This window comes from Liolophura sinensis, chromosome 11 (genome assembly GCF_032854445.1).
Source record: "Liolophura sinensis isolate JHLJ2023 chromosome 11, CUHK_Ljap_v2, whole genome shotgun sequence".
Taxonomy (NCBI): Eukaryota; Metazoa; Mollusca; class Polyplacophora; order Chitonida; family Chitonidae; genus Liolophura; species Liolophura sinensis.
The window spans coordinates 19,851,479-19,875,004 of NC_088305.1; the positions used below are offsets into that span (position 1 = coordinate 19,851,479).

At 38.4% G+C, this 23,526-nt stretch overlaps 2 protein-coding genes across 3 annotated transcripts in view; both read left to right on the plus strand.

The window, feature by feature from the left end:
• Nucleotides 1–637: 637 nt before the first annotated feature.
• Nucleotides 638–12,011, plus strand: LOC135478168 (uncharacterized). Its single transcript, XM_064758439.1, is given in 13 exon segments — nt 638–676; nt 679–858; nt 2,380–2,529; nt 3,379–3,475; nt 3,971–3,982; nt 6,289–6,335; nt 6,551–6,643; nt 6,781–6,981; nt 7,608–7,772; nt 8,357–8,483; nt 10,083–10,225; nt 10,740–10,869; nt 11,882–12,011. Coding segments are annotated over 13 exon segments (1,470 nt in total). The 3' UTR covers nt 11,968–12,011.
• A 3,805-nt stretch (nt 12,012–15,816) lies between these two features.
• LOC135478072 (probable N-acetylgalactosaminyltransferase 9) overlaps nt 15,817–23,526 on the plus strand; it is a 42,470-nt gene continuing 34,760 nt past the window's right edge. For both annotated transcript variants that reach the window (XM_064758340.1, XM_064758339.1), the window contains exon 1: nt 15,817–16,245. In XM_064758340.1, the coding sequence (XP_064614410.1) occupies nt 15,896–16,245 (350 nt within the window). In that variant the 5' untranslated portion in view covers nt 15,817–15,895. The remainder of the gene's footprint in view (nt 16,246–23,526) is intronic.

Sequence of the window (23,526 nt, forward strand, 5' to 3'; positions counted from 1 at the left end):
CATGGCTCTGTTCGATTTCCTCCCACCATAATGCTTGCCGCCTTCGTGTAAGTGAAATATTCTTGACTACGGCGTAAAACACCAACAAATAATTAATAAATAATTAAATATTTTTTCATTTCTGCTAGGTACATATAGGTATATAGTGTTTTGTGGAATACCCTGTATAACTTCATATAATCTCATAGGCAGATATTCTCAGCATATCACACAGCCACAGTACTGTATCTAATTTTTCGGAGAGATGTACATGTAAATCGATCATGTTTTGTGCTTAGACTGGTGTGAACATTTTAAAATAGGCTCTTCTCTTATATATATATGTACATTCTTACTTGTGATGAAAGCAGCTAGCACGTGTTCATTGCTAAAAATAGACTCCGGGCGATTCTAAAATTTTGATTGGTCCGCTATATTTAGCTGGGACTTACCAGTATATAAGGTGCATTAATGGCGGCGATTCGCTAGGAGTATAAATGAGCTTGACGGGATAAGGTAAGTTAATATAGCTAACTTTTATGTTACTTGTAGCTCTGGGTTTATCTCAACAGCTAATACTTACAGCTGTGCTGTAATTTCTCCCAGGCTAACTGCTGGTCATTTTTTTTTTCTCGTAAATTTTACTGCATATTTCACGATGTCGCTCATTGATGTTTACGTCAAATTACCGTCTGGTAGAGAACATCAGTTCAGAATCTTCAGCCGACAGATCTGGTGGAGAAAATCTACAAGAATGTTGCGGGAGAGGAAGGTGTTGGGATCGAAAGAGTACGCATCAAATACACGGGCAAAGTTCTCAAGAAATCGGACACCATCGGTTACAAGGGAATCTGCCGGGAAACCGTCTTGAAAGGGGAGGTAATACTTATATCCATGCACTGTCCAAACTTTACTCTTTATGTAGGGTGTCCCAGAAGTCGTGCACCATCCAGATTTTCATTTATTTTTTTTTTCTGTGTTTCAGATTTAATAGTGATTTTAAATTTTTTTCTTTCGTTCAGAGTTAATTATGGCTAATAAACTAACAGTACAAGAAAGAGCTGAATTGGTTTTTATGTTTGAAAGAGATGGGGCAACACACCGCTCTGTAGCTCAAGCATTCAACCTCAACCTAGATGGTGCGCGACTTCTGGGACACCCAATACTAGTATGTTGGTTGTTTCATAAAGTCAGAATTCCACCTTTGTTTTTCATTTCGTTTCATCTGGTTACCATCTCTGCCTGTAAATTTCACATGTACATATGACTTTTCTTTCCATCCCTAATCCTCAAGTATTTTTTTTCTTTTTTTTTTTGGTAATTTTTTTTGGATGTGAGTAATAAAATTAGGCTGTGTGCTAAATACTGATCGTTTCAGGAAAATAAAGGAAATAAGTACACAAAAAAAAACCATAGCAGCAGTATATTTTGTACGGAAGCCTATTGGTGCCACTGTGAATAGATAAAATGTGTCAAATTAAGTACTATTCCATTTTTAAAACGGATTCCAATTTGCTAATTCGATATTAGATAGATTGGTTATAGATTATAGATTGCTACTCTGTATTAACGCATTACACGTTTTCACGGCAAAGCCATAAGATTTGCTAATTCTTTATAATGGATTACTATATTGGATTAGTAATCCGTGATAACGAAATCTTATTATCCGTTAAAACGATATTATTGCCTTATGAAATACCATGGACAGGAGAACAATAGGATATCCAAATGGCATGAACCAAGACGAAAGTAAAAGGTGCACAAGTCGCAGTTAACGCCCGTTCTCAAAATGAGACGTTTACATCTGTACACAAGCATCTCTGTTAAACTTCATGCCACTTACATGAAGTCGTCATAAAGAATAGCCATATTTATAGTAATCCATTAAACTAAAAATAATCCATTGAAACGAAATAGTAATCCGTTTATAATGAATTAGCAAATCGTATTGCTATTCTGTCAAAATGAATTGGTAATCCATTCAAACGGACACATTATTTATTTAGAGTGGCACCAATAGGCTTCCTTAATTTTGTCATTTGTCACAATATTAACTTAAAATGTGTTCAAAGTTAACAAAAATTGTTTTATTATTTATTATTATTTTATTATTTCTTCTAATTTTGGGACTGCTCATTTTAACCAATGTATATGTAATTGTAGCGGGAATATTGAGTTCCTTTTTCCTCACATGGTTTTCACCATCTAATGAACAACATACTCATATCTTTACTTTTCCAGAAGGCTGGTAAAGAAGTGTAATATTCTACTGTCAACACTACTATCAGTCCCAAAATTAGAAGAATTAGGGTAACACTTGTACCATCTGTGATTTTGAGAAAAAGGTCATGAAAAACAAATATATACCAATTAACAGCGGCACACTATATTTTCAAGATCATTTTCCCCAAAGAGATGACAGTTATCATCAAGGATCCTTCAGGTGAAAGCTCCATGATAACTGTCACCAATGTAGATCCCATTCTGAAGCTGAAGCGAGAAATCTGTGGCAAATTGGGACACCCAACTTCACAGCAATCTCTACTGGTAATCACCTATATGAAGAATTTTTAAAATGTGTACACAACCACTTCAGTGGCTTAATGGTTATAGCGTCTGCCTTGAAGTCAGGAGACCACGGGATCAAACCCAGCTCGGGTCATACCAAAGACTTTAAAGATGGTACTTGCTGCTGCATCGCTGAGCACGGAGAGGTTAGAGCAAGAAAACATGACTGGTTGTCCTGGTGTCAGTATAATGTGACTGGGTGGGGTGTCATGTCTGGTGTCTTCGGCATAATACTTCAGCGGCGGCGGCACTTTGTCGGCATGGACTCATAAGAAGACAGGGTATATGTAGAGACACACCTTTGAATCTTTGAATTACCTACTCCTATCAGGTGAAACTGTAAGCAGCCACCCATGTGTGTACAGGAAACTTGCATACTGACTGACTATTAGTTTTGGTCGGCATTAAAATGTCTTTTTTTAATGTTTTGTCATTGAGATTATATTTCCTGTTTTTGTTTAATGGCCACCAGGATCCACAGTAGTGCTAAAGATGATATAAGTTTAACAACTTCATCCTCCCCCTCTTAATTGGCAGTTGTGTTTGTTTGAGCATCATTTTATTTATTTATTTGAGTGAATTTTCATGCTGTACTCATTTCACTTATACGATGGTGACCTGCATTATGGTGTGAGGAAACCAGGCAGAGCCGGTGGGGGGGAACCCATGACCATCTGCAGGTTGCTGACAGACCTTCCAATTATTTTAGGACAGACAAACAAATAAATGTGTTCTTTCCAGGCAGGTAATTAATGGCCACTTATTTCATTTGTTATAAATAAAATTTATTTGTTTGTGTAAATAATGAATTCTCACCTATCATTTCAGTACGGAGGTCGTTTGTTGACACCGGACACCCAGTCACTGATGGATGCTGGGGTAACACCTGAGGCTGTAATTAACCTCAAAGTAACAGACCCAACAGGTAAGTTGGCTGACCCTCTCATCCAAGATGTTCCCTCCCTTTATTGTGTTCGTTTCAATCATGCAGTCTGTTTGACTTAATGCCTTATGTAATGATTGTGCCTTGATGATCTGGTAAGAGCCACATGGACTGCCACAAGGCTATCCTCTCCAGGATGAAAAATCATTGGATTCAACTTGGTGATAGTCTTAGCAATTTAAGTGCTTCGTTTTTAGACTTTTATTTCTTGAATTATAGCACTTAATTTTGACTTATTTAAATTACTTATTTAAGTGGATTTAAGTAGCCTGAAAATATTTGCCATCTGATATTCTTGAAAACACTGCATTGAAGTGAATTGTCCATGCATTGTTTCAGTGAAATTTAGAATACATGGTTGTGGTTTGATGTTAATTTGGCAATATTTCAGTCATATTGTGGTGAGTGACATTAAAAGGTAAGAAGATAATATGACATGGTTCATATTGATAACAACTTGTTGTTTATTGTTTTTAGCGACATTTGGATGTAGGTACCAATTTGTTAAACATGTTAATGCTTGTTAACAATGTTAGTAATTAATGCACCAACATTGAAACGTCACTCTTGGTTTCCACCCACCATGATGCCGGCCGCCGTCGTATAAGTGAAATATTCTTGAGTATGGCGTAAAACACCAATCAATAAATAAATAAAATTGAAACGTCGCTAAAAAAACAAAATAAACAAGGAGTTATTTCCCTAATAAATCTGCATTATACCGTATTGTCCATTTCATTTGATATTTGATTTGTTTATTTATTTGATTGGTGTTTTACACGGTATTCAAGAGAGGAAGCCAGCCTAAGCTGGACTTGAACTCACAGTGAGCGCATTGGTCTACTGGGTCACTACGCTGCGCTAGCACACTAACTAACTGAGCCACGGATGTAATATTTGACCAACATATCCTATAATAGGGAGCTAGATGAATCCTATACCACTTTCTTCAAAGCGGTGTTTTCAGAAATGTTGGGCAGTTGTTTTCAGGCCTTGTCATTGTTTATTATGTGCACATATATAACCAAATTTCTTACATTAACCCGAAGTTCCTGCAGAAGATAATGATACAAACAGAACTGAGGCTGAAGCATCTGAAGAAACCAAAGAGGTGAGAAAAGTTTCATGTGGATGGAAAAACAATTTTTTAACATTAGTGAAGTGTGATTCTGTAATAGGGGAGTTTCGAGTTCAAACTCATTTATCATTGAAGGTATAAGAAGTTCAACTGTATCATGTAACCTGTTAAAATGTTAGGCAACTGTTGTTTATCACATTTACTGAAAAGATAGTGTTGAGAATCTGAATGTTTATGAACCTAAAAAGTTCCTAATAAGTAAATACGTGTCTTTTGTGCCTCTGGAAAAGGGTGAGACAAGTGATGAGTAAATCAATTTCAACAAAGGTTGCCTAACATTTTTCACCATTCACATGACACAGTAGGACTGTTGTTACCTTTGGTGACAAAAGAGTTCTAACTTGAAACTCCCCTTTTGCGTCTGAACAGTACATGTGTACAGTAATTTTGCAGAGGTTGGATTGTGGAAATCTTGGATTTAAGCGTACTTAAGCTAGTACATATATTGGCATTCATGTACGTTTGTTATGCTGGCTGGCTGCAGTTATCAGGCCATTGACCAGTACATGAAGTTGTGTGTTCAAATCCCACATTTGCTGTTCTGCTGTTGCTTTTAAGTCATGATGTTTGCCTGGTACCTGGCAAGGAGCAGTGGTTCTATCCAGCCATTCCGACTTCCTCCACCCATAAACCTAACTGATGTACTAGAAGTGAAATATTCTTGAGTACAGCAGAAAAAATATTTAATATTTTAATATTTTAATCAAAGAGATTAAATATATAAAATAAATATTTGGGCACAGATTTTTGTTGCATGTAATCTTGTGAACATGTCGTTGTCTGAAAATATCCCTTGTTAACTAATGGTAGTTGTGTCTTTCAAAATCCTTCAGGCCTTGGTAGTAATAAGAGGTAAACAGTACTTGTAATACCATTTAGGTGCAATCTTACATGAAGTTCCTGAGTGATTGCTGCCTTTGTGCTATACAACCTCCTTATAATTGGCACCTTTGGTTTTTGCTGCAATACAACCTCATTAAAATTGGCTCCTCTGGTTTTTGCTGCAAAACAACCTCGTTAAAATTGGCTCCTTTCATTTTTGCTGCTATACAATCTCTTGTTAAAATCGGCTCCTTTGGTTTTTTGCTGCAATACAATCTCGTTAAAATCGGTTCCTTTGGTTTTTTCTGCAAGACAACCTCGTTAAAATAGGCTTCTGTGGTTTTGGCTGCAATACAATCTCGTTAAAATTGGCTCCTTTGGTTTTTTGGCTGCAATACAATCTCTTGTTAAGATCAGCGCCTTTGGTTTTTGCTGCAATACAATCCGTTAAACTTGGCTCCTTTGGTTTTTGCTGCAATACAACCTCATTAAAATCGGCTCCTTTGGTTTTGGCTGCAATACAATCTCATTAAAATCGGCCCCTTTGGTTTTGGCTGCAATACAATCTCGTTAAAATTGGCTCCTTTGGTTTCTTGCTGCAATACAATCTCGTTAAAATCGGCTCCTATGGTTTTTTGGCTGCAATACAGTCTCGTTAAAATCGGTTCCTTTGGTTTTTGCTGCAATACAACCTCGTTAAAATTGGCTCCTTTCGTTTTTTGCTGCAATACAATCTCGTTAAAATCTGTTCCTATTGTTTTTGCTGCATTACAAAAGACAATTACATTACATTGCTGCTTTACAAAAGTTGACTTGGTTATATCCCTTTGTTTAGGGAGTCCGTCTGTCAAAAGAAAGAAGCCTCCGGAGGGAATTACTGACGTTATAGCCAGTCTTTTCAGCTGAATTGTTGGGTCTTGTTTAGGATAAATCTGTTACACAGTTACTCAGTGACAGGATACGGAAATGGCTGTACCACGTAACTGATAATACCTTGTACAGTAACATTGTCAGTGTATCTTTTGCTAAGAAGTTACAGTTAGTACCATCACTGGGTGATCACAGGCAATTTACTGTCTTTGTGTTGTTTTTTACAGGCAGTTCTGAGCAGTTTTAACTCGGCGGGACGCCCAGTAGAGGTTGTGTTTTCCTTTGACACTACGGGCAGTATGTACTCCTGTCTTACTGAGGTAAGTACTGTCTTAATATAAATTTGGTTGTTTTGATTTTTTTAGTGTGATTTTGCACATCAAGCACAAAATAAACTTTGTGTTTGTTTACCTTCTGTATTCATTTCTGTACCTGATTTGTTTGTTTGTGCATCCAGGTTCGTACCAAGCTGCGGCAGGCTTGCACCAGGTTGTTACGGGACATCCCGAACATCCGTATAGGAGTGATAGCGCATGGGGACTATTGTGATCAACGCTCTCAGTACGTCCTTCGCTCGGTGGATCTGACAAGGGATGTAGACAGCCTGTGTGCATTCGTAAACGACGTGCCATCCACGGGTGGAGGGGACACTCCTGAAGTAAGTGTTTTAAACAAACATTTTGTCTAAAAAAGGAAAAAGAGCTTGTGATTGGGCTAAATTTATTTATTTACTAGATTTCACCCCTTAAAAATAATTTTCTAAACTGCCCAAAGGGCTGTTGTGCTGTGCGAACACACTAACCACTATACCACAAAGGCCCCACCATTGACATGGTACACATTTATGTTGTAAAGGCAACACAAAAAAAGAAAACAAAAAAAAAGCAAGTGAAACACCATGAAGCACTGTTGATTTTTTTTTTTTTGGATTATTTATCAACATAATAAACTGTATTTGAAACTTCAGATTTTGCGGCAGCCTTTTCTGACCCAGTGACGTCACAAAAGGTTTTTGCCACTTACATGTAAACACGCATAGATTTCTAGATTTCATCATTTTCATGATACTGTAATTCTTCAACCATTTCACATGGGTGCTAAATTTTTATTCAAGCATATCCTGAAGACATTCTTCGTTGTAGACTGTTAAAATTGGCCAATCTACCCAATGTAGTTTTGTCTCCAAAATCAAATTACAAATGTGCATAAATTGCACTGAAAGTTGCTCTTTAATATGCGAAAAGACTGAGTAATTAGGGTATATGTGTACTTCTGATTCTGTAGTGCTATGAGTGGGTCCTCCGGAAAGCACAGACCTTAGATTGGTCAGATGAAGCTGCTAAAGCCTTGGTTGTCATTGGTGACTGTGAGCCCCACCCCCCAGGCTACACGGACCAGGGAATTAACTGGCACCAGGAATTGGATGTCCTCGTGGGTATGGATGTCAAGGTAAGTTGATGGGATTTCTAGATGGTCTTACATGAAGTTCATCAGGGATACCTTGCCTTCCTCCAATGTGGCATGGGGGTTGAGATGGTGGCGGGTGAACGAGCGGGACAACAAAGTTTTTCAGTTAAATATTATTGAAGGAGAATGTTTATGCCGAAAAATATGCATAAACCCACATTGTAGGTACAAGTTAGCAAAGATGCCCCCCAAAAATGTTTCTTTTATTATTGTCTGTAAAAGATACATGAAAAGGAACACCAAAATAAAGATTATGGTGGTAAGGGTACCGTAGTGAAGAAAGTTTTGAGGGATGTTTATTTTCTTATTAAACCTACTGTTTAATCATATTTGCCTTCAGTGGTGGAAAATTTTCAGAAATGACTCTTGTCCCAAACAGGCATGACAGCTGAATTGACAGTTATCACTGTTAATTTCATGATAGTCGGACTGCTGGGGTCTTAGAAAAACCTTAGTTCAAAACAACAAGAAAGCTTAAAAGTTTTTTTGTACTTTTCTACATTAAGAAATACCCTGTACTGCATATTAAGAAGTAAAACACAAATATTTCATGTATCTCTGAACAGGTGTACGGAGTTCAAGCTCAGAACCAGTCCGGCGTGAAGGAGTTTTATGAGGAGATGGCAGACAGAAGTGCTGGATGCTACATCAACTTCAAACATTTCAACCTTATCACAGATATGTTTTTGGCAGGTATGAGTAACGGGTGTAGATGTAATTATGTCCCCCCTCGTAATGAGCGGAGGTCATATAGCGATCGCTTTTCCCATCTATCCGTTCGCTTAAGTTAGTGCAGGGCATAGGATACTGACATTCACACAAAGCGAAAAATGACTTTTTCCGAACCTGATTTCCTCCCACCATAATGCTGGTCATTGTCAAATAAACTGATTTATTTTGGATGCTTAGCTAGATGAAGTTTTCTGTTTTGCCACAGCGGTGAGGGTTTAATGATAGAATAAATCAAGTAAGCTCTCAGTAAGGCATAATTTATTTTGGATGTTTCACACAAGAATTGTGTTTTTTTTTTATGTCATGCAGGTCAAGTTTAAAGGTGCCAAGAGTAAACTAGATATTTATTTTGTTATTTTTTTATTGTTGACCTCAGCATTTTTCTGCTATGTGATGCTGGTGAGGTTAAGGATAGAGAAATCCAGAGTATCCTGAATAAACCACCTTCCTTAGCCAGGTACCCGACAAAACCCTTTGCTTTTAAACACCATAGCTGAATCAGGGAGAGCTTGACTTGAGCCTGTGTCTGCCACCTTACTGGTCAGTCCAGAGAATAACACTTCACGCGGGCGCCCACTGCCATTGTACAGTTGTGTGTGCAGCATGGAGAACAGGCAGTATGAAGAATTTTACAAGTGTCACTGACACCAGCTCAGATAGATTAAATGTCAGATAGGCCACGCCAATTTGGGTTGTTGTTTAAGGGGTACAAGAAGATTTTTTTTGTTTTGTGTCGCAAGAACTGAAAAATAAAATTTGAAATAATGTACTTTGTGGAAAAATGTAGACTGACTATCTAGGCAATTTATGAAGACATGTTCACATGATAAGAAAGCCTCGGAAAATAAAAAAAATCATGAAAACATCAAGATCAGCCAAAATAAATAGATAGATATTCAGTTTTATTTTTATTCCATTTTGGCATTTCTTTTGGAGGTTGTTTGCACATAAAACACCAAAAAATTGGTGTCCCCTTAGATATATTGTTGATCATAGTGCAGCTATGTGGTGGTTTCCGTACATTTATGTGGTGGGTTGGTTTCAGTACATTTATGTGGTGGGTTGGTTTCATTACATTTATGTGGTGGTTTCATTACATTTATGTGGTGGGTTTGTTTCATTACATTTACGTGGTGGTTTCAGTACATTTATGTGGTGGGTTGGTTTCAGTACATTTATGTGGTGGGTTGGTTTCATTACATTTATGTGGTGGTTTCAGTACATTTATGTGGTGGGTTGGTTTCATTACATTTATGTGGTGGTTTCAGTACATTTATGTGGTGGGTTTGTTTCACTACATTTATGTGGTGGGTTTGTTTCACTACATTTATGTGGTGGGTTTGTTTCACTACATTTGTGTGGTGGGTTTGTTTCACTACATTTATGTGGTGGGTTTGTTTCACTACATTTGTGTGGTGGGTTTGTTTCACTTCATTTGTGTGGTGGGTTTGTTTCACTACATTTATGTAGTGGGTTTGTTTCACTACATTTGTATGGTGGATTTGTTTCACTACATTTATGTGGTGGTTTCAATGCAGTTATATGGTCGTCTTGTTTCAGTGTGTTACAAGGAGTCGAGTGCAGAACAGCTTGAGGCCTTCTGTGAAGAGGTGCGAGAAGATGGCAGAATGACAGAGGAAAAAGAAGCCATGTTCTCACAGCTAGAGAACACAACTCCGCAGAGAAAACAGAGCACTGGGCAGGTGGGCTATCTGCGAGAACATTTCTGAATGTAGAATTTATATCTGCACTATCATTTATTTGCCTAGGAGGCTTCTGTGGCCAAAGGTCAATCCTCTGTGGCGCGACAATCCAGGAGCCTCTCACCAATATGGTCACTGTGGGTTCAAGTCCAGCTCATGCTGGCTTCCTCCACGAATGGCCGAAGGTTTCCCGCGGGCTCTTCCCAGTTTCCTCCCACCATAATGCTGGCCACTGTTATATAAGTGAAATGTTCTTAAGTACGGTGTAAAATACCTATCAAATAAATAAATCAGAATTTGCCCTCACAAATGAATCCTACCCAGGAACTTGAAAGTTTCTTCCCAGTACCCACAAAAAAAAAAAAAAAAAAATGACCCTCTCTAATGCAACCAACATGTTGCTCCATGCTCATATCTGGTAATATTCGTTACTTAAATTCATGCTCGTATCTCTTGTAGCATTCCAGGCTGTTTGTCACTAGGCTCCATGCTCGTGTCTGTTGTATAATTTCAGGGTGTTCGTTATGTGGCCGCGCCCTGGTGGGACCCTCAGTTAGATACCAGCAAGAGACCTCAATACAAGTACACTGTGCAGACTGACTTGTGGGACACTTACACCAGCCCGCTGTCCTCCGTTACTCTACGTAAGCTTAACCACCAGCAATACACATATTTCAGGGTACAACATTGTAACAACAGAGAGAGCTCCCTTTTACATGACATTTTAGAACAGGGTAGGGTTAATGTGAGAACTTTTACCTGGGGTAGCATATAATATAGAAAACCATTTTTAAACAAGATTAGATTAATCTTCTAAATTTTGCTTTTGGTGTGAAATCTTGCAACAGTAATAATAGTCTGCCCGTAGATTTATACGAACACAAATGCTACCATGTTAAAAGATAGGTGAGTAGCTTTTTGCATTTGGACATCACTCTGTTGTCAGTATGAAAAATTGAAAACCCATAACCCTTTGTCTTTATATCTACTATAGTGTGGTGGCTGCACCTGCCTAATAAACTGCAGATTGATTGATGGATTGATGGATTGCTGTTTAACGCTGGTCTCAAGAATGTTTCACTCACACGTGTATGATTGACAGCCGTCCGGTTGAGCAGTGAAAAAAACAGGAGTGGCCAGAGTAAACTACCGACCTTTGCTTGGCAGGTGACAAACTTCTTGTTTCAGAGTTGCAGCCAAAACAGTAAGGGTTGGATTCGACCATGCAACAAAGTCAGCATCTTAACCATCTGAGCTAACAAGATTGGGAGTATTGTTATTCCCTTGATTGGTGTCTGGTGTTACTATGCGTGGTGTCTTTGACATGATGTTCCAGTGAGGCAGCACTTTAAATACCCTGTATACCCACAATAAAATGCCCAGCTGCTTTGAGACCTGTTATTATGATTGAAATAACATTATAAAGAGGTGCTAAATCCAAAGCGAACAAATTTACATTGTCTACCTTTAAATTCATACTTTTGTTAATACATTGTATATCCACATTTGAAAGCTCCAGCTGCAATGGGACAGTTTTGAGATGTGAGCAAAGTAATGTTATAACCAATATCAAATCCTTTTGAAAAGTTTAAGAATTGAAATCGTACAAAATCAATGATGTGTTGTGTGTAAACACATTCCTCACTATGTTAACAGGTGGCATGTGCCCATCTCCCGTTCACAGTCCACATACACGTAGTAAGAGCCACAAGAAGAAGAAGACAGGCTGTGAAGTGATGTGATGAGAGCAAGCAGAATTTATTATCTTCATCGTCTTCGTCATCTTCATCATTGAAGATCGTTTTGTGTATTATGAGGAGTTCCAAACCTGTGACTCTGAGACTCACTGTGAACAGCCAAGATATCATTGACTCATTGTCAACATCAGACTCGGATATAAGTCTTTCATTGTCAGCAGGCTAAGATATGAGTGGTTCATTGTCAACGGGCTTAGATATGATTGGTCCATTGGCAATAAGCTCAGATATGATTGGTCGAATTGGCAATAAGTTCAGATATGAGTGGTTCATTGGCAGCAGGATCAGATGGCTTAGGCTAAATGTCAGTATGCTCAAATGCCACTCACTGACAACAGATTGAGATATCCACGCTTGGAAATCAGTGATTCCTTTAAAGCAGGATCCTATACCAGTAACTCATTGTGAACAGGCTCAGATATCAGTGATTCCACTATCAGCAGACTCAGTGATTTGGAATCTGTTACTGCACTCAAGAATTTTCACTTCATTGTACGCTGACAGATAGGTGTGAGAGCAAGGAAATTAAGCTTAAGCCTGACAAAGACCACTGCTCTTTCCCAGGTACATTGTACCAAAGACGACAACAAGAGAATAAAGGTAAAATTAAAATTCCTCGCTATTATATTGTCCGATCTTAAATGTTCAGTCTCATTGTCAACAGGCTGACAATATTGGTTTTCTGACATCTTTATAATTGCTTAGTAGACTGCTTTGTGAAAGTCAGAGTTTAACTAGTTAAGGCCATTTTACATGTCTTCACACATGCAGGAGTGAAGAATATTTCTTCAAAGCAGCCTGGAAAAGCCTTCAAAAACCAGAGAGTTTCTTGCAACTACATGTATTTATGTGTAGGGAGCATTGTGTAGTGATGCGTGTATTACCTCCCTCGATGTGTCTCCAAACTAAATACATACTGGTAAACATAGGTCAACACTTCGTCATGAGCCAACACTCACTGACTGTGCAGGATATTCTCTACCAATCAAAAAACTATTTCACAATGTCCAGTCTTGCATGATTAAACTAGAGATATTTACTCTTGAACTTAAATTGTTGATTAATGTCAGTCTTAAATAAATATGTATCCCTTTCAGTATTGCTTAACTTATGTACATGTATGTATGCTTCGGGTTTTACGTACTTAATAAATTTTCAGTCATATGACAACGAGGAGTCCTGAGATATGTGTACATATAATGTTTCTTCTGGTAGCAGGGTGAGTTCATGTCGCTATAGTGCTGCTGCTGTCACTGAAATATCATGCAGAATACACCAGACATGACATCCCACATAGTTACATTATACTGACTCCGGGCCAAAAAGTCCCATTTCCTTGCTCTAACCTTTGTGCTGAGCGCCAAGTGAGGCAGCAACAAGTACCATGTTTAAAATTTTTAGTTTGACCCGATCTGGGTTTGATCTTGGGTCTCCCGACCTCGAGGAGTGGCCACAGAAACAGTTGTTGTATAAATGTATGTATATTGACATAAATGTATGATGAATATCAAGCTTAAATAAACATAATTTTTTTGGCACCTTAATGTGTTTGGTATTTATGTCTCTTTTCCAAATTGTTTTACAAATTTCTTGTAATATTATTACAACTGTTTATATAAGTCATATTACAAGGAAACATGAGTTCAAAATCGATTTTTTTATAAAGTTTTGTGAATGTCTGCCCTTCTGCTTTCTTTATCTGGTTACATGTGTACATGTGTCTTCAGTATCTTAGGGTGACTTTTATTAAAAGATATCATAATCCACAGGTACCAAAAATACACTTTTCATTTTTCCATTCATATTTTGGTTTCTTGGATCACTTGCTTTTAAGTAGGGTGGAGAATAAACTGTATTAAAGGTGAACAGCCGTATGTGGGGAAAGTCTGTCCAACCTGCGGATGGACGTAGGTTACCCCGGGCTCTGCCCAGTTTCCTCCGATCATACTGCTGGCCGCCGTATGAGTACGGCGTAAAACACCAATCAAATAAATAAATAAAGGTGAACAGTAAGTTTTATGAGAGCAGTTCGTCTGGTATACTTCTACAATTTCTCCAATACTAAGCATGGGAAGCTTTTGAAATTCATGTTTTTGTAGTAGATACTTTCAAGATTTGCACAGTTTTGTCTTTTTGTACTCCTAATAATCAACAAACTAGTATATGTTGTTCGTTCCCTTTCAAAAAAAGAATGCCTTGATGACTGGGGGTCAGGATCATCTGGATGCTTTGCCCATGGTGACATGATGAAAAATGACCAATGACACTCTTGGAGCCATTTTGCGCAATCTTACATTTGATTAAACTCACATGGTTTTTATAAATATGATGCGCAAGTCTGTATATCAAACCTGGAAAAGTTAATTGGTAACTTGCCAGTGCTCGTTTATTCCAGGCACTCTGGTTTCCTCCTCCCATAAAAGTGACAGCCATTACATAAGTAAAAAAAACTATGGCATCAAACAGCAATCAAATAAATAAAAATAACTAAACAGAAGTCATCATGTTTCTAGTCTTAGATGTATGGAAAACCAGTTTTACAGTTGGGCCAGCTTGTGTCCAGACAGCAGTCTCCATTGCACAACTGTGAATATTCAAAGATTGTGAAAAGTCCTATAAAAGTTTTGAGAATTACCAGGATTCACTTTCCCATGTAAATAGGTATAAATAAACCTCATTCTTTTGTCTTACACATGGGCTAAATGGAAAATCAGTGTTTTCATGAATTTGCTTTTTGGCAGAATTTTGGTCAAATCTCGAGCTCTCAAAACAATGAAGATAAATCTGTCTTAATGTAGATATACATGTACATTATGGTACTGTAATATTATTGAGGCCTGTAACTTGCCACAAAATAATACTACTTGGCGTGAAACAGATTCTCGTCATTTGAGTTCTAATCCAACATTTGCTGTAGCTTTACGTTTGCTATAGCTTTGCAACAGAAAGCGTACCCTCTGGGTACTTAAAGGGATACACAAGCTTTTCTGTTTGGCTGTTGTGAGAGATAGGCAAGTCCAGACTATGCTTTGCCTACGCTGACTTTTGGGTATGGTACATTTATTCAAGCGTGACCAAAGCCATATGATTTAACCCTGGAAAACCTATTTCCACTTGAACTAATCAGCATCAACTCAGTTGCCCTTTAAAAGTGGCTTTACCAGTATCTCATTCTATATAGGTTACAATATGGGAGTAACTGAAACATGCAGTCTGTCCGATCTTCAAATCTGCATGAGTGATTCATGTGGATAAGTGCTGAAGGCCGAATCTCTCATCGTACGCTTGGTTAACAAAGGTTAATTGATTACCAGCATAGTTCTTGCTAATTTAAGTGACGGCTGTCTAATATATTCAGCTAGCTAAATGATGCCCCTCCTTATTTAACATATTCGTTCTGACATTTATAGAATATGGAGGTAGTACATTTAGCAATGTTGAACCACTCCAGGGCGCTCTCTTTGGTCGATTTTCGCAGCTACTTGAGCGCATGAAACCAGATTTCGTTGCTACTGTTGTAACAGTCATTTGTCAAGTCATGTTACGGTATACATTTTCGGCCTCTGACAAGTGATACACACTGCTTAGATACACACAACTTTTAAATATTCGTAGCCGACTTGCCTATCTTTCGGATGAACCGTGGGTTTGAAACTTACTTGTCCTTCGGACTGCCCATGCAGATTGATTTTGTTTGATCATTGTGCGTCTGACGTGGCGAAAGTGAAAGTTTTGGCTGTCGACGGACCAATCAATGCCCTGAATCAACAAGTCTAACCTTTGACCGCGTTCTTTTCTACCTTCCGTAAGAGAGAGTTCCGACCATGGCGTAGTTGATGTGTTGGCGTCACTGCAACACGGAGGGTATCCAGGAAAGCGAATTGAATGACACTTCTGCAATAATTCTGACATTATGGCGACTTTTCGGTCTTTCAGATACAGGAAAATACCATGGAACATGCTGATCTTGTTCCTGTTCACATGCGGCCTTGTTTACTACTTCATTGTTTACAGGCATAACAGTTCGTGGAGCAAGCGATCGGACTCAAACAGCGAAACTCTGACATTCCGGCGCAACAGATTCATAACTTACAAAGAAAGTGAACGTTCTCGGAAAGGGCCGGGGGAAAACGGCGAGCCGGTTAACTTGGAAGGAGATGAAAAGCAGAGAGGAGAGGAACTGTACAAAAAAGAGGCCTTTAATATTGTTGCCAGTGATAAAATATCATTGGAAAGATCTCTACGCGATAATCGCGACCCAAAGTAAGTATAAATTGTCGATTAGTCTGTTTTTTTTTTCTGTCCAGTATTTGTCTGTCTGTTGGTAAGTCTGTCTGGTTTTTTTTTCCTTTGGCCTCCTGTCTTTTAGCATGTACCATTCACTTAAGGGGTGGTCTGAGTGCACAATGTCATTAACTTTATTGGGATATCAGTACAAATGTCAGTCATTATCACTGTCACAAATTTAATGGCGATTGTAGCATTGGACTTACATGTAGCTGACATTTGAATTGAATCTTGTAGCTGTAAAAGTGAGGTGTAAGATTGTGTAAGATTGCCATACACAGTATATGTTGTATTTCGGCTAGGTAGGGTACCGGTAAGTAATTATAATGCCAAATGGAGCCAAATTATCCATCCCTAGTCACACGTGTGAAAAATATGTCAGACTATTTCAGGTAGGTTCAGAGGCAAGACAGTTGTTCCTTTCCACTCCCCCATCCCCCTGAATAATCTTCAGGGAAGAGAAAAGAATGGTACTATTATCACAGGGGGTTAATGAAAGATCTGTTTCCATGAATCTCATGCAGTTACCACTGTCAGTCTGCAAAAAGAGAATTACTTATTACTAAGTAATATACATGTACTGTACATGGGAAGGTCTGCCAGCAACCTGCGGAAACTGGACAGAGCTCGGGGGAAATCCACGACCATCTGCAGGCTGCTGCAAGGCTTTGAATTCACAGCGACTACATTGGTGAGAGGTTCCTGGGTCATTGCGCCGCGCTGACGTGCTAACCCCCTCGGCCATGGAGGCCCCAATCTAGTAATGACATGAGATCATTAGAAGAGAAAATTTGCTAGTGCTATTTTGCTGTTGTTTGGGTGGGTTATGTGTGTAAGTTCTCCTGTAGACAAAATATCCTCTGTTTTCAAGATCTGTTGTCATAATTAAGAGCGAAGATCTGCAGCAAGCTGCGGAGGGTCATGGGTTTCCTGCGGGTTCCAGATACTGTTATGTGAGTGAAATATTCTTGGCACAAACACCAGTGGAATAAATAAATAAGTAAATGATAATAGACAGTACAACATTAGTTGTACTTTGTTAATCAAGCCTTTATACCTTTATTCATCTGCTTAGATACAGGTAAAAAAAAAAAAAGATGCTGCTAGTGCGGGGCCAGCTCCATTATATATGTCTGTGTTATAATATTCAATATATATATAGCATTAAGTTATGGACAGCAAATTTATTTAGTATTGATCACTTTGCACACAAGTTTAGTTCGAGGCTATTTCTGATTAAGACTTCAAAACTTGGATTATCAAAGTAGGCCTACTTATCAATAGACCTATTGACCGTCAGTGTAACAGGATATGCCACGTACTTGTTGGATTAGGTGGTGCAGCCCCTAGCTAGAAGTCAGTAGAGGCAGGAAAATCAATAGGGGCATGGTTCAAATGAACATTTCTTAGAGAAAAAAAAAGGGGGGCAGGGGGGCAATTTCAGTTGACTACAGTCTCATTGAAATGGCTCTCCTGCAGGTAGCCTCTACCTTATTCATGATCTACTTACTTTTAATTGTGCATGACAAAAAAAGGGCAGGGTGCATATTAATTGTAGGGACTGCTTGCAGCACCCTTCTAAAAATGGTTACCTAGGAATATTTAAGTGTCAGTACTCTGTACTTTGGCCGACCAAGGCATCATGTCTGGTGTCAATGATATGTTGTTGTAGTGAGGCAGCATTGTATGTATCTGTTGGCGTTGAAACCAACCTACTTCAACGAGACACTTAGTCTCTCCATGACAGCCCATGTAAACCTACATGTGCTTATATTAGATCTAGCTTTGTCAAATGACACCTGGGTTTCTGATACGAGTTAACATTTGGCAGTGGCGTTATAAATGAATTACTACATTTCTGATAAAACCCTAATCAAACTTCCCAAAAAACTTTTAAGTGGCCCTATCAGACATGTCAGATGAATGAATCAAACAGAATCAAGCAAAATGTGTCACTTGAAAAAACTTAATGCTACCTTTAAGGTGAAATACAGGAAGTTAAAAAACATGCAAAGTCAGCCAACACAATCATGTTACATTTGTGCAAAAGACAACTTACTGAAAATTTCTGGTTAGTATTCACACCTTGCAAGTTTTGTGATATCAGAAAATCAGACGCACCTACATGCAGGAATTTTAGCATATCGATTACTTCAGACCTATAAGGACTGTGCACATATTATAAGTAGGCCAGACACAGGGACTGTACTGATACCGGTACATTGGCTTGATTAAAAAGGCTGTACCTGAGATTTTGGGCAAAAAATCCATAGGAAGGTCTGTCAGCAACCTGCAGATGGTCAAGGGTTTCCTCTGGGCTCAACCCGATTTCCTCTCAGCATAATGCTGGCTTCCAGTTAAAGGGCCCTTGTGTTTCTATGGCTGTTACATTGGATGACTAATGACTATTACTCTTCGACCATTATGTCAGTACCGCCACGGGTCATACTAAATTCTGACGCTGAAGTGAGAAATCTATGGCAAGTTGGGACACCCAACTTCATAGCAATCTCTACTGGTAATCACCTACACTTGAATATGATGAATTTTTAAAAGGTGTTCACTTCAGTGGCCTAATGGTTAGAGCGTCTGCCTCAAAGTCAGGAGACCACAGGATCAAACCTGGCTCGGGTCATACCAAAGACTTTAAAAATGGTACTTGTTGTTGCCTCGCTTGGCACTCAGCACTGAGAGGTTAAAGCAAGGAAAGATGATGGGTCGGCTTGGTGTCAGTATTACTTTGACTGGGTGGGGTGTCATGTCTGGTGTCTTCAGCAGCACTTTGGCAGCATGGGCTCGCCCTGCCACAAAAAGACACAGTATATGTAAACACACCTAATGACTCCTCATCGTCATATGACTGAAAAAATTGTTAACCACGATGTTAAACCTCAAGCATTCATTTGTTCATTTCATTATGTCAGTAATGTGCAATACAATGTACTGTCAGCAGTGCTATTCCATGGATCTTAAGAAGCAGTGAGTAACTGAAGAGAATTTTAGATCGTACGTGTACAGACATATACATGTAGCAGTTTACTGAAGAGCCCTATATACCACTGGGTAGTGAACACCCTGACTTGCATCGCTCAGAAGTCATGGTTTTGATGACGGGTCTGTGATGTGTGTTCATGAATACACACCTTGCCATCCCTGACAGAAATTACCTGAATGGGTTTATGTTATAAGCACACATGTGTAAAGGCATGCAGTTTGTGACATTAACAGCTTTTTATTCTTTCTATTGACCTATCCAGACAGGTGTGTCTTACTGCACGGCCTTACATGCATAATGCATGTGCCTGAAGATTTACATGTAGCTTAATTTAGCTGCGCACAGGCTGTCTTAATAGGAGGAAGCTAATTATAATCTGCAACATCAGCTTTTTTTTTTTTCTCATGTATATATGTGCTAGTACTAACCATGAGGCTTACACATGTATCTGGGAGGGACGGATTGTAGACAGCAAAAAGTGGTTGATAATAATGGGGGCTTGCCGATAAATATACAGGACTGTGGACAGATAAATGGCAGAGTTAACAGGTATAGCATCTTTGTTGCTACTCATATGGCATTGGAAGTTATGAAGGAAAAATTTTACATACTTATATACATGTATATATATATATATATATATCTGCGTGTAATCAGCCAGCACAGTAAATGTATGTGCATAAAGTAGGTCGGCAGGGCTCTTTTTATTATTTATGATCTTACTAAGCACACTTTAGTGCACAAATATTCATACACCAGTTTTTCTCCTAAATCACTATTAGACCATCCCAAAATTCCCTCCCCCTATTCCCCACCCCCAACCCCTACCCCCATGCCCAAGCACAAATTCACATTAGCTGTTACAGGTCATAGGTCAGATTTCGTGTAGTGTTGAACTCATGTAGGCTCTTTTTATTTTAAAATGAATGGTCCATATTGAAAAATTAGATGTCAGAAACTTGACCGACCGACTGATAGAGAGAGTAACCAACTTGTAACAGCTTCCTTAATAGTCACAGCTAGTAAATAAGCAATGTAGTATGGGCCAAACCCAGAGCTATAGCAATGAGAAAGTTATTTGAGGAGATATTAGCCAGATATGTAAATACTTGTAGCTGTAAATTCTTTATGGTTTTATGGATCAATATTTAGTCAGGAATGGGTTGTTCAGCAGTTATATTCAGGAAGTTGTTTTTTTTTCTCGTTTAATTCAGTGATCACCATCTTGGTTTTCTGCCTACACTGGATGAATATACTTTAGCCCAATATATCAACCTATGGTCCCGTTTGCCCATTAGCATAAAATATGATATTCAGTTGATATGTAAACATCTGATTCAACAGCCTTTGATCGGACTTGGTCTTGTGCTGTGTAAATGTTCTCATGTGCTTATTGTCTCATTGTCGAGTGGCCTTGAGCGTGTGTAAAACGGTATCCGCCCTGCCCATTGTGGCAAGTATGAAGATTAAGGTGTGCGTTGTGCCTGGGCTGTTGGAATCCATGGTTTGGTATTCAGGTTAATTTAGCATTATACATGTATATTGATCAAGGTCGCGCAGTTCCAGGAGGTTCTTTTAGTTGTCACCATGTGGTATTGATAGCTGGATATACACCAGACGTCACTAGAATCCACTGTGTTTCACCTAACATGCCTAAGGCTTGCTGCCTATATCTAATAATGCACTTTCTGAAGCTCATAAAGGCTTTAAGATGACAGTTTTAATGCCACTTTCCTCGTAAGATATTAATCAAAATTAGTCAAAAAACACATTTTGCTGATGTGACAGGCTTTAATCAAGCAACATTTGCCACCTGAAAATGGGTAAACTTTAGGTGGAATACAGTAATACGATAATATGCTATGATTTGTCAATGTTAACAATCTGGATTGTACAATTTTTACCATTACAGTTTTGAGAATGTTTATATGCTCATATTGTGTATATGTCATATTATGGCATATTTTTTTGTCCGTCCTTCTGTTGGTCTGCTCACCAGTAAACTATTAAACCACTGTATCTGCAGAACGACTTCATCTAAAAGTTACATATATAATTCGTTCACTTTTTGCCTCTACCACCAGAGCAGAAGCAGAAGTCACATTTCCTGAGTTATGCTCTTTCATGATATGGAATGGTTTAATAGACAGTCCAACTGATTAATTGACAGACAGACAGACAGACAGACAGACTAACTGATCAACAGAAACTGATCCACAGACAGACCGACAGACAGCCAGACTGACTGATTGACAGACAGACTAATTGATCTACAGCCAGACTGACTGATCAACAGACAGACAAACTGGTCAGCAGACAGACCAACTGATCAACTGACAGAATAACTGATTAAAAAACAGGATAACTGATTGACAGACTAACTTATCAACACACAGACTAACTGATCCACAGATGAACTGATCAACAGACAGACCAACTGATCCACAGACAGACCTACTGATCAACAGACAGACTAACTGATCCACAAACAGACTAACTGATCAACTGACAAACCAACTAATCAATAGGCAAACTAACTGATCAGCAGACAGACTTACTAATCAACAAAGCAAGATGATGAACTAACTGATTAACAAAGAGATCAACTGATCAACAAGGAAAACGAGAGTCAGATAAACTTGTGGAGCAGCTTGTCCAAGCTGTAAGAAAAGAAGTTAATTTAGGTAGGCAATATTCACAAGGTTTTACTATGCGATCCGATTTGTAAAATGAAGTGGAAATCTGGATTAGGTTTAGCATGACCCATTTGTTGTCGCTCATCATGTGACAGCTGTTGCATAGGTAATGTGAATAGGATAAAGGTTTGAAAGAGCAATATTAGATAGGATATGTAAATCAATCTGGCGTAGAGTATTTGATTTCAGTCTTCTAGCTAGGTACAACAGTAGCATATTGTGCTGTATTGTGCAGCTGAGGCTGTAGAAGGGGATTCGTGATCCGTGAGTTAGGCCACACCAATTTAATTTTGCGTTTTAAAATGAAATAAATTCACATTTTTATTTTGTCCAATCTCATTGTTTCTAATGAATTTTTTGCTTTTCAAGGCTTCCTGATCATGTAAATATTTCTTAAAGTGGCAAAATTACCAGGATAGCTCACGTTTTCCTCGATGATTTGATGATTTTCAAGTGTTTATACAGTCCTGAAAGATTGATGAAAGGTTTCTTCTGCCCATAAAATGACAATTAAAACTGGTATAACCATAGTTATCAGACATGATAATACATGTTATGAGATTGTTAAAACATTTTGAAGCATGCTTAAAATGTGATGGACTGATAATTTAAAATGCGATAGGCTGATAATTAAAAATGTGATAGGCTGATAATTTAAACTGTGATAGCTTAAAATGTGATAGGTGAGATATTTAAGGCCATACAAACATGCTACCATGGTAAATGTATGGGTTATCATGATTTATTTGACATCTAAAGAAAAGACAAATATAAGTAACGTTTAGAATAATTTCGAACCTGATGGATTTCAAATCTTAGTATTTAACAGGATACAAAATATAAAGATATTCATTATTAGACATATTATACATGTATATCAGAGATTGAAATTTAAAGGGTTTATTCTAGAGCTGGCGGTCTTTTTGTTGCCCATATAGACTCAAAGATGTGCAGCAAAGAGGAATGTTAGATTTCTAGGAGTCAAGACTCATATTTTAGGTACACGTGGCTCCTAAAATGCCTAATTTATTTCACCCTCTGTATATACATATACATGTACCCCAAATCCTCACCAAATTTGTTCCCAGACTTAATGCATGTTTTGGCATATTAGAGGAATGTTCTCTGAACTTCAGAGGTTATTTTAGTTTTAGTTTTTATGAAGTTCGTATGCACCCCATATAAGGGTGAAGGAAACCAACCAGAGCCCAGAGGAAACGCTCTCATACAATACATGTACATTGGTCTGCATGTCACGTACATTATGGTTGAAGGAAACCAACAAGAGGCCAGAAGAAACTGTCATACATGTACATTTCTCTACAAGTCAGCAACATTATGGGTGAAGGAAACCAACAAGAGGCCAGAAGAAACTGTCATGCATGTATATTGCTCTGCAAGTCAGCAACATTATGGGTGAAGGAAACCGACCAGAGCCCAGAAGAAACTGTCATACATGTACATTGCTCTGCATGTCAGGGACATTATGGGTGAAGGAAACCAACCAGAGCCCAGAAGAAATTGTCATAGATTTACATTGCTCTGAATATCAGGGACATTATGGGT